General features: G+C 39.3%; 1 protein-coding gene across 1 annotated transcript; it reads right to left on the reverse strand.

Annotated features, from left to right (window-relative positions):
- Nucleotides 1-8,589: 8,589 nt before the first annotated feature.
- LOC104766856 (vacuolar protein sorting-associated protein 32 homolog 1) lies at nt 8,590-10,810 on the reverse strand. The gene is made up of 8 exons (XM_010490824.3): nt 10,490-10,810; nt 10,137-10,253; nt 9,733-9,832; nt 9,523-9,608; nt 9,337-9,428; nt 9,125-9,239; nt 8,841-9,019; nt 8,590-8,750 (listed from the first exon to the last, which is right to left on the reverse strand). The coding sequence occupies exons 2-7, from the start codon at nt 10,209-10,211 to the stop codon at nt 8,843-8,845; spliced, it is 645 nt and encodes a 214-aa protein (XP_010489126.1). The 5' UTR covers nt 10,212-10,253; nt 10,490-10,810; the 3' UTR covers nt 8,590-8,750; nt 8,841-8,842.
- Nucleotides 10,811-13,833: the final 3,023 nt, after the last annotated feature.

Here is a 13,833-nt window from a genome sequence, read left to right on the forward strand (position 1 = left end):
CCGACCACTGGAGCATCAACACCGCCCCCTCTGGCCACACTCATGGAATCCTCCTGGACGTCCTGCAACTCGCCAACACTCTGGTCTGCAGTCTCACTAACCTCTGGGACTCTGCCTCTACCACGACCACGTCCGCGTTCTCGACCACGACCAGCAACAGCACCCCGTCTAACCATCTGCACTACCATAAACAGAAGTCTAAACACACAATTAACATAACACAAAAACATAAACTCACCGTGGAATCACACTATAGGCTCGAAGAGGATGTTCTAGGACTCCATGCCACACAACAATTGACTAACTCACATAATCAATCAAGAAATGCAATCCCAAACATCTACAACACAAAGCCTAGTGAACCTAAACCTAAAACCGTAAGGGCTCTGATACCAAACTGAAACAACCTGACCCGTTTTATTTTAAATCATAAATAATAATGATAATAATAATAAATAAACTACAACTAGTGGTCCCATACCCACTATCCACCTAACCACAATCACAACCAACAGCGGAATAACAATTACCAATAACCAATAATTATCCAATAGTAAATAACCAATATTAAACCATAACAATAATCCAATAATCAATCATCAGGAAACATGAAACCAACAACCTAACAATGTTCTAATGACCCAACTCTAGCAACCTAGCAATGCCAGATAACATCCAATCGAGTCTCTAGAACATCCTCCTCTTCATTGCCTTGATTCCATGATCACACTTTGCCTTTACCTGCACCACAAACACATATTGAGATGCATGAGTATTTGATAAACACTCAGTGAGGCAATCCTCCCATCTATTGGGCTATACACACAAGCAACAATAATTTCAATGTCCAAACAATCAACACAAACAAACATACAAACCAGGAAAACAAACATCATCTCGCTGGAAGGGAGGTGTCGACCGACACCAGCCAAGTGTCGACCGACACTGGCCTTGGTGTCGACCGACACTACCCCACAGTGTCGATCGATGCCGCTTAACTGGTGTCGACCGACACCAAGGGGTATTGGTCGACACTACCTCTGCAATCGTGATCCGCACGAAGCTGAGAGTCGAATCTCGCTTCCAAAACTCCACCAAATCGTCCAATACTCAAAACCCAAACCATAAACATCCGTAGAAACCTGTAGCAATCAATCCCAGCAAGAGAAACACACAAAAACAGCAACAAACAAGCAAGAACAAGGAATTACAGGCTTAGATCAGCCGTGGTCATGCACTCACCTCTTTGCAGGAAGATTCTGACCAACAGCAATGAATCTAACCCTCCTAGCAAGCTTCTAACTCCCTCCTAGCCTTGGATCTCCCAAGAAACAGCAAGGAATCTCACCAATCTCTCTCAAAAGCTCAAGAACAATGATTTCTCTCTTCTTCTCTCAAAAACGTTAAACGGCGACAAAGACAAAATGCCAAAACCCTTCTTTTCGTCAACAAACACTTAATATCTTGGTTTAATGGTTTTCCCTAAACCAAACCAACCAAAAATCAACAATTAAGTCAATCTGGTCGAACCAGAAAATCACTGGTGTCGACCGACACCCCCTTGGTGTCGATCGACACCCTCCCCCAAAACGCACAGTTTTGGTTTGCGAGTGTTACAAACGGCCTCAGATATGGATTTTCAGATCTAGAAATCTCTAACCTCAAATCTCCTCAATCGTGGGTTCAGCTACTTGTCTCTGTATTCTTCGTCAAGTTCAGCTTCAGATCTGGCCGTCTTCAAGGCAGAGGCAGTCTCCAACCGTTTCTAGACCACCTCAGATGAAGAAATTTCACCACCGTAGATCTAGATCTGCTTCATGTTTCCAAGAGTCTCTCATCATAAAGAATCTCTAGGCTTTGTTTGTTGTCTTACCGCCTCTGGTAGCTCACCTATGGAGCAACATAAAGAGGACGCACGACACTCTCATTCGGTTTTAATTATAGGTAAAGGAGAATCTTGTTTTTTAACCTTTTGTGTGTTTTTCCTATCTCAGATTTGGTCTTAATTTCAACGGTTAAGGTTTTATTTTTCTTTTTTTTCGGATCTCTGGAGTCTGTTCCGGAAAGTAGTTGAATGGATGTTCTGTTTCTTAGTTTGGGTTTTTTCCCCTTAGTTTTACCTTGTTTGGTATTAGCCTCCGGGAGTGTAATTCTTGTACTCGCCGGCTTAAGTTTCTGGAAGGAATGTTTTTCCTTGTTGGCTGTTTGTATTTCACCTTGAATCTTATCAATGAAAATGAAATCCTTCAGACGAAAAACAAAAAGCATAATGCAAACACGAAACTACAAAAAAAAGTCTTTAACAAATAGGAATACAATTTTGTGTTTCACCACCCTGAATTTTTTTTTTGTTCTCACTAACTTCCAAAGATTCTTTGATCAAATAGTTATTTTCTTAAACAGATCCAATGTCAAAAAAGAAAAAAAAAAGAATAAAGAAAAAAAAAAGGATAAACGAGAGATGTGGATCAATAATGTTTAGAAGGGAACCTATTGTCATGATTGAGTTACCTGAAGTTAGTTATGTATTTGATGATGCTCATGGTACTTTGTTGGTCGAAGTTATACAAGAGATGGAGACGACTCGATTGTCTCTCATGGTAGTGATATTATAGTGGCAGAGTTAAAAACTTGTGACTATGACTATTCAAATCCTTCGATGGATGGGTGTTGTTGATGATAATGTAGGCCAGAGTATGGGATCAAATAAAGGACTATAGCTCTCCCTAGTAAGTTTTAGAGATTTGCTGAAATTTAGCGAGAAGCTCCTCTCAAAAGATATCACGATGGTGACTACTACTACATTAATGATAGTCATGTTTATGTCAAAGAAAACTACAGAGTTAAGATTTATTAGAAAGACTTTAGTACATAAGCATTAGTACCATTATGTCTATACTCCAGAGTTATGTTTAGACACAACAGGTTTACAACTACAGTTCGCAAAAAGAAAGCCAGCCACAAGATGCTACATACAAATCGTAACAGAGAGAAATCAAATATGAAGTTGGACTATAACTGATCGTATGATTGGTTAGCGAGTAAGGCTACTCTTTGAAAAGCATCATCAATCTCCCTTCTGTTGTATTTCTCTCATTGTATATATCTGCGTATGTAATAATTGTGTTACAATAATTATATATTGATTTGCCGAAAAAAAACATAAAGCTATCTACACGCGTTGCAATCAGCATGGTCTATGATACAAGCCTCAGAATCCATCAAGACAAGGCTCACGGACTCAAAGACTTAGAAGCTTAGGCGAAAGCAATCTGATGGAGAATAACCGGTTTGATGTTGATTCCACAACACCGAGGGCTAGAGAATATGATCCAAGGGCTATTCCTCACAAGGATCAGAGACTCTACACGAAACCTAAGTTGTTTGATTCCACAAACTACCTAAAACTCGCAAGAACAATGATTTGATTCAAAACACAAAGTGTTGAAGCAAACTGAATTTTCTTATTAATCAAAAAATGTGTCTCCCAAAGTACAAAGCAATAGAGCTTATAAAGGGGCTCAAGTACAACTTCTACATGCTAAAATAAAGAAAGAAATCACAACATTTAATGAAAATCATGACCTTTGGAAACTGAATGAGAATATCGGCCAAATTGGGAAAGTTGTGATGCACCTTGAGCCTTGATAACTTGGGGCCGAAGTTGTGGTTTCTTGGGACGTCTAGATACATTCTAGGAAGCTTCTGGATGGTCTTAAGAGTCTCACAAAGGTGCAACACTGAATAAGGAAGAAGTCGTTGTGTTATAAAGACAAACAGATCCAAATAAGGAAAATTGCACCTTAACTTGATCCGCCTAATCAAGTGAGGTGGGGTGCATCCTAAGATATGTGGTGAAGTCTCCAAGTGATATAGAAGCTCTCCAGGACGCCAAGGGATGCTTTGGTTTGAGCCATTTATGGAAAGATCCATTTTGTTTGATAATTTACTTGTGGAAAGGTTCCCTGAACCATGTCTTGAACTAGCTTGAAACAAGGGTGGTTTTCCATGATCATCCTCCATAGAATATGTGTAGGAAGATATGTGGAAGGATGTTGCCTCATTAAAACGCTTTCTAGGTAAACCCATTGGGAAAACCCTAGATAAGGGAAAAAGAGTGCAACGGTCCCATCCCAGCAATATGATCTTTCAGCTCGTTGAAGGTCCGCATCACTTTTAGTTCCAGTGGTCAGCTCCAAGATATGTTTTTTTCCGATTCTTGCACATATCGGAAAGATATCATAGTTCTCCTTAACTGGTACAAGCTGGTTCTCCCCAAAAAGTACTTCAGGCAATCTATCGGGAAGTTCGTCAGGTTGTACATCAAGAAGTCCGTCAAGTAGTACTTCAACCACTGCTACAGCCGGTAATTTAGCTCCCGTTCTTACATCATCCCCTTCCCCATGAATGAGTTTCGACCTCGAAACTATTTGACCTACAGCAAGATAAAGCAAGTTAGCTTTCATGCGGGTTTGCGACTCTAAAGTCTTACCTTGGTATTGCTTTGTTTGATGGCGGATTGGTGCATCAGGTGGTTCATCTTGGAGCAGCATTAAGTGGTAGACTCCTTTTGCAGCATTCGGCTCTAGTGTAGGTGTGTGGTTCACCGTGATAGATACACCATGGGGTGTTATAATTTGCTTCTTTTTAGCTCCAAAATCTGAAAGTGGGTCTTTTGGCAAAAACAAGTGCGTCATATCCGTGATTGGAGGAAAATATGACTTATCGACATAGCAACTAAACTGTGTATTAGCACATACCTTTGATTTTGCTTGCATTGCGTGAACTTCTGTTTGGTCTAATGGAGCAAAAGTAAACTTGCAGTTGTTGAGGCAAAAGGAATAGTGATTGGTACGCCCGTTATGTTGGACCTCACGATCATATTGCCAAGGTCTACCAAGTAGAACATGCCCAACTTGCAAAGGTGCAACATCACACAAGACTTGATCTTGGTATTGTCCGATAGAGAATGATACTTCGACTTGTTTTGACACCTTTATCTCCTCTTTATCAGTAAGCCATTTAAGCTTATACGACCTCGGGTGATTAATGGTGTCGAGTCCTAGCTTCTCAATAAGAGTAACACTAGCAATATTAGTGCATGAACCATTATCCACAATAAAGTGACATACCTTATCTTTGATCATGCAACGAGAATGAAACAAGTTGTCTCTTGTTCGGGCTCATTCGTTGTTTGTTGGGATGAGAGTGCTCTTTGTATGACTAGTAGCGCGCCTTCATCGACATAGATGGTGGTTTCATCGGCTTGAATTGGGTCAACTTCATCTTGTGAGTCACAACCGTTGGAGGTGATCACCATGACTCGCTTGTTGGGGCACTCTTATGCCATGTGTCCCCTGCCTTGGCATTTATATCAAATTATTTCATGTGATCTTTGAGTATTATCACTACACGGAGCCAAAGAAGATAGCCCTAGCTGTTGCAAGTCTTACGGATCATGCCCTAGCATGGTGGGACAGAGAAGTAGCTGAGAAGAGGAGGCTTAGATACCAACAAATCACACCAATGATACAAATGATACAAGCCTCAGAATCCATCAAGACAAGGCTCACGGACTCAAAGACTTAGAAGCTTAGGCGAAAGCAATCTGATGGAGAATAACCGGTTTGATGTTGATTCCACAACACCGAGGGCTAGAGAATATGATCCAAGGGCTATTCCTCACAAGGATCAGAGACTCTACACGAAACCTAAGTTGTTTGATTCCACAAACTACCTAGAACTCGCAAGAACAATGATTTGATTCAAAACACAAAGTGTTGAAGAAAACTGAATTTTCTTATTAATCAAAAAATGTGTCTCCCAAAGTACAAAGCAATAGAGCTTATAAAGGGGCTCAAGTACAACTTCTAAATGCTAAAATAAAGAAAGAAATCACAATAATTAATGAAAATCATGACCTTTGGAAACTGAATGAGAATATCAGCCAAATTGGGAAAGTTGTGATGCACCTTGAGCCTTGATAACTTGGGGCCGAAGTTGTGGTTTCTTGGGATGTCTAGATACATTCTAGGAAGCTTCTGGATGGTCTTAAGAGTCTCACAAAGGCGCAACACTGAATAAGGAAGAAGCCGTTGTGTTATAAAGACAAACAGATCCAAATAAGGAAAGTTGCACTTTAACTTGATCCGCCTAATCAATTGAGATGGGGTGCATCCTAAGATGTGTGGTGAAGTCTCCAAGTGATATAGAAGCTCTCCAGGACGCCAAGGGATGCTTTGGTTTGAGCCATTTATGGAAAGATCCATTTTGAGTGATAATTTACTTGTGGAAAGGTTCCCTGAACCATGTCTTGAACTAGCTCGAAACAAGGGTGGCTTTCCATGATCATCCTCCATAGAATATGTGTAGGGAGATATGTGGAAGGATATTGCCTCATTAAAAAGCTTTCTAGGTAAACCCATTGGGAAAAACCCCAGATAAGAGAAAAAGAGTGCAACGGTCCCATTCCAACGATATGATCTTTCAGCTCGTTGAAGGTCCGCATCACTTCTAGTTCCAGTGGTCAGCTCCAAGATATGTTTGTTTCCAATTCTTGCACATATCGGAAGGATATCATAGTTCTCCTTAACTGGTACAAGCTGGTTCTCTCCAAAAAGTACTTCAGGCAGTCTATCGGGAAGTTCGTCAGGTTGTACATCAAGAAGTCCGTCAAGTAGTACTTCAGCTACTGCTACAGCCGGTAATTCAGCTCCCGTTATTACATCAGTCTACCTACAAACCATCATGGAAAGTGGTTGCAAACAATTGTTAGACACATCTTGACAAAACAGACTACATGTCAGTTGTTAGAAACAAAGACATTTTTGCCCAAAAAAAAGAAAGAAAAGGCAAAGACATTAACCGGTGATAGTATGGAACTCGAAAAAAACCCTCTCTCCTCTTTAATCTAATTCTCTCCCACCTCTCTCCTCTCTAAAAAAACCCAAAGCGCCGCTTGTTCTCAGCCAACCTTCGGTGGCTTTATAGCTCTGGCGTTGAGCCTCCTTTGTCCTTTTAGTTATATTTTTTCTTGTGTATCCCTCTCTTCGACCATCGATTGGTTTCTTTTGCTGTTTCGGTGGATTCTCGCCCTTTCTTTGAAGATCTAGATCTGGTCTTTGAGATGCTTGGTGGTGTATGTCCGAGAGTTTTCTTCTTATGGGGAGGTGTCGTTGATTTTCTGACGGGTAATCGATGTCAATTTCATCAAGTTAAGCGTGTTTGGTATATCTCTTGTTTGCTTGATGGTGGCTTTAGTTTTTTTAGTAGGTTTGTGTGGTGTGACATTGGTTTCATTTTGGTTTGTTTGTGGTAAGTGAGGCCTGATTTGATGGATTTGGCTTTGTTGTTTGGTTTGAAATTGGATCTTTGCTCTACCTCTCCTTTGAGTCCTCTTGCTGGTTTGAGGATGTGTTTTGCTCTAGGTTCGTTCTTGGTGTGAGCCATTTGGAGGGATTTTCTTGTTGAGTCACCTACTAGCCTCTCTTTGAGTTTTCTTTGGAATCTTTGGAGTTAGGTTTTAGTCGAAGCAGTGGAATCGGTCTCTAGTTCTTCTCTTGCGAGGACGTCACCAGTTTTATGTCTGTAGGTGGCTGAAACTGTGGTCGACGAGTGTCCGCGTGTAAGAACAGTTGATCTTGCGTTGCTTGTCTCCGGTCGATATCAAAGTTTTCTTTGACCCTAGGGTTTCATGCTCTCTCCGTCTGGCTGGTGAGGTACTATGGGAGTTGTATTTGTGTCTTTGGTCGCGTTGGTATCTTACTTTCTTCCTTGTCGGTTTGCTTCTGGTTTGGCTTTGGTGTGAGGCTATCCGACTTTATTGGTGCTCCTGACGTTTAATGGTTCTATAGGAAAGCTTTGTGAGAGTCTCTCATGCTATTGTTCAATTATAGGGCTTAGTTTTCAGTTTTTCAAGACTTTTGCTTGTTAGATTTGTGTTTTGCGTTTGATTTTAGTATGTATCCTTGTTTCTTGGGCTTGTTTCCCTCTTTTGGGCTAAAAACCGCGAAGACATTCAGGAGTCCGTCGTCTTATGACCGCGAGGACATCTAGTTGTCCGTCGTTTCTTGTAATGTTAACTTGGGATCTCTCTTTGGATTCAATAATAAAATTCAGATGATAAAAAAAAAATAACCGGTGATAGTATACAATGCATTACTAGAGACTGCAATCAACCGCGGTCAGGTTACTACTGACTTTTGGGGACAAAAGAAAAGGTCGATAAATTTACAATCGACAGTCTAGCTATTTTTATTACAGGATCTCAAAACACAAAGCCTTGTAATACTGACAAGTTTAATGCAATGTCAATTAGCTCATGTGTCTTAGGGTTCCAAGCAAGTGGTATAAATATCTATGTTATGATAACTTTGATGAAAATATATGAATCCTTATCTTGCTAAGAACCCTAATCACATGGACCATTGGGCATAAGACACTATATTAGTCATAAGGAATTCTCTAATAATTTTAACCAAGTCAAAACGGTGGGAAGGAAGGAGAGGAAAGAAAGAATAGAAAGTACCACCAAGTCGTAACCCAGAAGATCACCACAAGAAAGTATCAACATAAAGAAACATTCGAATGTAGTTTATGAAGTTAATTATATTGAAAAGAAAAAAAAAAATCTTCCGATCAATTTGACTCGGATCCTTATATACATAACATCTTTCTTTCTGTTTTAAATAATAATGCACACACAAATCTCCCCACTTAAACCGAAATATCCCAAGGCTTAGCTTCAGCAGCTGCAGTAAACAAAACAGCCGTTTTACCAATCAGATGAAAAATCGAAATTCATCAATTAGTTTTGTTTGTTTATGATATGAGAAAGTTACCTTTAGAGAGCCATCTCAGCTTGTAAGGCAGCAAGTTCATCTTCCTCAGCGGTAGGTTTCTTCTGAGCTGCAGGACGAGTAGGTTGCTTACCTTGGGGCACATGGATTGGAACAGGCTGAAGAAGTTGCTCTTCTAGCTCCGTCTCTTCTAGTTCTTGAAGTTCTGCTTCCAATTCATCCTGTGATTGCCAATAAAGATACAGTTAAGAAAAAGCTGAAACAGATTTTGTGTGTTTTAGTTGAGTAATATATATGATGATGGAAGGGGTGTAAAGGAAAGTTACCTCATCAAAATCAGCAGCAGACCCAAATGGAGCTGACAATGCGTCCTGGATCTGTTTCATGTTCTCGGTTTGCTCGTTGATCTCATCCATTGTCTTGTCAACATCATCAATGTTACTGCAAAACAAATATGTTTGAACACGCACACTTAGTCGCTACTAAAATTTATCTAGCTCAATAATAGAGAAAAAAAGTAAGGTAAGTAAAGACATACGTTGCTTTCTGCATAGCTTTCATGGCAGAAGCTCCGGTCCTCAAAGCATCAACAGTCTCTGTAGTTGCTTTAGCACCTTCTAACATAATCATCTGTTTACACAAAAATCCAAATATAGTTAACTTGAGTAGTAGCAAAGTCATAAAACGTTTCAATAACCAAAAAAAAAAAAAAAAAAAAGCTCACTTGATCATGAATACGGAGCTGGAAATTCCCAAGCTGTTCAACCTGTTGCTCATATAACCTCTTCCTTTTCAAACATTGTATGGCCGCTGCACAATAACAACACCAGTAAAAGGTAAACACAATCAACCTAATGACAAGGCAAACACACATGTCTAAAACCAAAATCTGATTCTCATTATGAAAACGGAGAATTTGGTGGGGGGGACTAACCGCGTTTGTTCTTAACGCGGGAGAATTCCTTAGCTTTCTCAACCTCTCCAGCAGCTTTCTTAAGAAGAACACCTTCCTTCTTCTCTAGCATCTCAAGAGTCTGAGCAAGAACAATGGTTAACAATTGAGATAATCACAACCAAAAGAAAAAAACAATTATCAAGAGAGTACCAAAACTGGCTTATAACAATGCAGAGAGTAATGTACACCCAATATGACACAATCCCAATTCACAACCCATAAAAAAAAAAAAAAAAAAAGGAGTAACCTTTGTTCCTCGAGCAATAGCTCAATCTCTAATCCACTTATAAAAATCGATTTTTGTTTTTGTTTGTGTTGACATTTTTAAGTTTGAGATGGTCAAAAAAATCAGAAAAGAGAGAGAATCTGGGTGTAATAGTTACCTCATTGAGCTTGTCTAACGTCTGGAGAGTATTAGCCTCTGGCTTAGGTTTCCCAAATAGCCGATTCATAAACATGGCGACGATTGTTTGATTAAATAACAACTCTCTCTCGAGCCTCTGCCCAAAACAAAATCGAAAGAATGAAATCAGGATAAATCCTAAAGGATGAATTGATCAATCGAAATTAGGGTTTTTTAATTTGTATTCTAACAAAAAAATTTGGAATCTCAATCTAGAAATTAGATCTCGAAGATGTAAAAAAAGGTGAAGGATTTGCAATCGAAAGAGAGGATAGAATTAAAGGGTTTTGATGATTTGAAGCTGTTAAATCGAATTTTGATTAAGAAACAAACCTTTGATGGGATTTGAGATGAGAAGCTTTTTTGCTTGATTGAGATGAGGAAGATGAAGAAGATGAAGAAACGGCGTTGATTCAAAAAATCTTAAGTAACCAATGTCTTCCTCCTACCTGTATTTTATTAGTCTATATTATTATTTTTATTACTTATTGGTTGATATTATTATTTTTGATATTGGTTGATACGTTCGTTCTCATTCTACCCTTATTTATGTAATCTTGACGAAATATCGTTGGAAAATTAAGTTTAACAAGTCTTTTTACGGATTCCTATTGTTTTTTATTTTTGTTTTTGTTTTTGTTTTTAAGGTGTTAGTTATTTTCCTTTTAGGATTCTGATATTTGGTTTTTATAGTATACTTATTGTAATAATCTGATAATCTATTTTTACGTTTATAAAATAAATAAATAAATGGGGAAATTTCGAAAATTCTCATGAATAAAAAGATAGGATTAATATACTAAATTTTGTTGGGGGGAAAAATATAATTAGAACAGGCTAAAAATTTGAAAATATTAAAAATTGTTATAAATTACTTGATGGATGGACTCCATAACCAAGCTCATACACGGTCCGTACATGGCCCGTGTCCGTCCAAGCCAATAAGGCCCATTCGACCACCTCCTTTAGTTTTGGTCGGTTTAGGATTCCTAATGTAATTGGACTTTGCCCTTGACTATATATATGTAACCTCGAGTTTGATCAATGAATAAGACAAGAGAATTACTTTCATTCAATTCTCTAGTTTGCTACTAGCTGAGCAGAACAATGAGCTGTTGTTGATGAATAGTGCTATGAGACCTCTCGGTATAGCCCCATTACCGGAAGCACACAAGGTAGATATGGCAAAGCAAAATGAGTCTAAGGAGCCTAAAGAGCCCAAGGAGACCAACTACGTCCACAGAGAAAGACACTATGGCCGTGGCCATGGTGGCAGAGGACGTGGTGGTCATGGAGGCCAGGCAAGCCGTTTTGATGGTTACGGCCGTGGTGGCCGTGGTGGCCGTGGCCGCGGTGGTAGGGGCCGTGGGTCCTTTAAACCGCAAAACAAGGCTAAATCGGTTTGTCACCGATGTGGTATGTCCAACCACTGGGCCAAGAACTGCAGAACGCCCAAACACCTCATTGATGCATATCAAGAGATGTTGAAGAAGAACCCAGAAGCCAACTATGTGCATCTCGATGGTGAAGATGACTTCGACCATGAGAATGATGATTCACTAGACTATGAGACTTCTGATTGTCTTAAAGAAGATAACTAGTTTTATCCAATGGCCTTGATTTAATTTCTAAGCTTTTATGCTTTATTTCGGTTTATGTATTGGATAATTATTTTTGGTTTAAATTCAATGATTTTATTTAAATATTTCTTTGCTTGTTTTATTAAAGTTTAAAACAAAAATTATTGTCATTATAGAAATGACCGAGGATATGAGTGTACTTGTGGTGGACAGTGGATCCAGCCACATAATATTGAAGGATAAAAGATATTTCATAAACCTCATAATGAAAAGTGCCAATGTTAGTACAATTGCGGGTATAGCAAGTTTAATAGAAGGCTACGGCCAGGCTCACATATTATTGCCTAATGGCACACATATTGAATTAAGTGATGCCTTGTACTGATCCAGCTCTAAGAGAAGTTTATTGAGCTTTAAAGACATTCGAGTGAATGGTTATCATATTGAAACAAAGGGTGAAGGAAGCAAAGAATTTCTATACATTACTGAAATTGTGAAAGGCCAGAAGAAGGTCCTAGAGACTATACCTGCACTAGCCACTGGTTTATACCATGCTAAGATTAACATGATAGAAGCTAACTTGGCAAAGCACAAAATGTTCAATGAACAGTTCACTCTATGGCATGACCGGCTTGGCCATCCGGGAACGAACATGATGCGTAAACTAATTAATAGTTCGAATGGGCACACTCTTAAAGAGAGAAAAGTTATCCCTAAAAATCTCACGTGTGTAGCATGTGCACAAGGGAAACTTATTATACGACCATCACCAGCCAAAGTCCATAAAGAGACTTTAAACTTTCTGGAAAGGATAAAAGGTGATATATGTGGACCAATACATCCACCGTGTGGGACGTTTAGATACTTTATGGTTATGATCGATGCATCAACCAGATGGTCACACGTTTGCTTGTTATCCACAAGGAACCTAGCATTTGCTAGAATGTTAGCTCAAATTATAAGATTAAGAGCACACTTTCCAGATTTTCCATTTAAGACTATACGTCTAGACAATGCTAGTGAATTTACATCCCAAGCGTTTAATTATTATTGTATGTCCATGGGGGTGAGTGTGGAACATCCTGTGGCACATGTCCATACACAAAACGGATTAGCTGAATCCTTCATTAAACGAATACAATTAATTGCTCGACCATTGCTAATGAGATCGAAGCTTCCTGTGTCGGCTTGGGGACACGCAGTTTTACATGCAGCAGAACTAATACGCATCAGGCCATCTAGTGAACATAAGTATTCACCATCCCAACTATTAACGGGTCATGAGCCAGACATATCCCATCTCAAAACATTCGGGTGTGCCGTTTATGTACCTATTGCTCCACCACAGAAAACTAAGATGGGACCTCAAAGGAGGATGGAAATATATGTCGGATATGAGTCTCCCACCATTCTAAAGTATCTTGAGCCAACCATAGGAGATTTATTTAAGGCCAGATACGCGGACTGTAAATTTGTTGAGTCCGAATTCCCTATGTTAGGTGGTGAGACTAGCAAGCTGGGCAAAGAATTAACATGGAATCAAACATCCTTAAATTGGCAAGATCCTCGGACTCTAGCCTGTGATGCAGAGGTCCAGAAAATTATACATTTGCAAAAGCTAGCTATACAATTGCCAGATTCCTTTGCTGACCCAAAAAGAGTAACAAAATCGTACATACCAGCTTGCAATGCACCAGTACGTATTGATGTTCAGAAGGAACAGAATAATCAAGTTGCTACAGATTCTAAACCACGTTTGAAACGAGGTAGACCATTAGGTTCCAAAGATGAGAACCCTCGGAAATCTAAGAAAGGTGCAAATCAAACCGAGGTTAGGGAAAATGCAGAAAATACAGACATGGCCGCGGAAAATCCTAAGGTACCAAATGAGGTTTGGGACGCTGAACCTCAAGGACCTGAAGGTATTGATAATAATGAGATCACAGTCAATTATATCATGTCTGGAATACAATGGAACCGTAAGGATGTCGACATCGATGAAATATTTGCATATAAGGTAGCACTTGAGATAAATGAGGATCATGAACCCACATCTATATTAGAGTGCACTCAAAGTAAAGATTGGCTAAAATGGAA

The sequence above is a fragment of the Camelina sativa genome, chromosome 19, assembly GCF_030686135.1.
Source record: "Camelina sativa cultivar CO46 ecotype springtype chromosome 19, ASM3068613v1".
Lineage (NCBI taxonomy): Eukaryota > Viridiplantae > Streptophyta > Magnoliopsida > Brassicales > Brassicaceae > Camelina > Camelina sativa.

Coding starts and splice junctions, on each gene's coding strand:
- LOC104766856 (XM_010490824.3), bottom strand. CDS start 10,211: ATGTTTATGAATCGGCTATTTGGGAAACCTAAGCCAGAGGCTAATACT. Junction 9,833..10,136: donor CGTTAGACAAGCTCAATGAG/GTAACTATTACA, acceptor GTTCTTGCTCAG/ACTCTTGAGATGCTAGAGAA. Junction 9,020..9,124: donor CTGCTGCTGATTTTGATGAG/GTAACTTTCCTT, acceptor TGGCAATCACAG/GATGAATTGGAAGCAGAACT.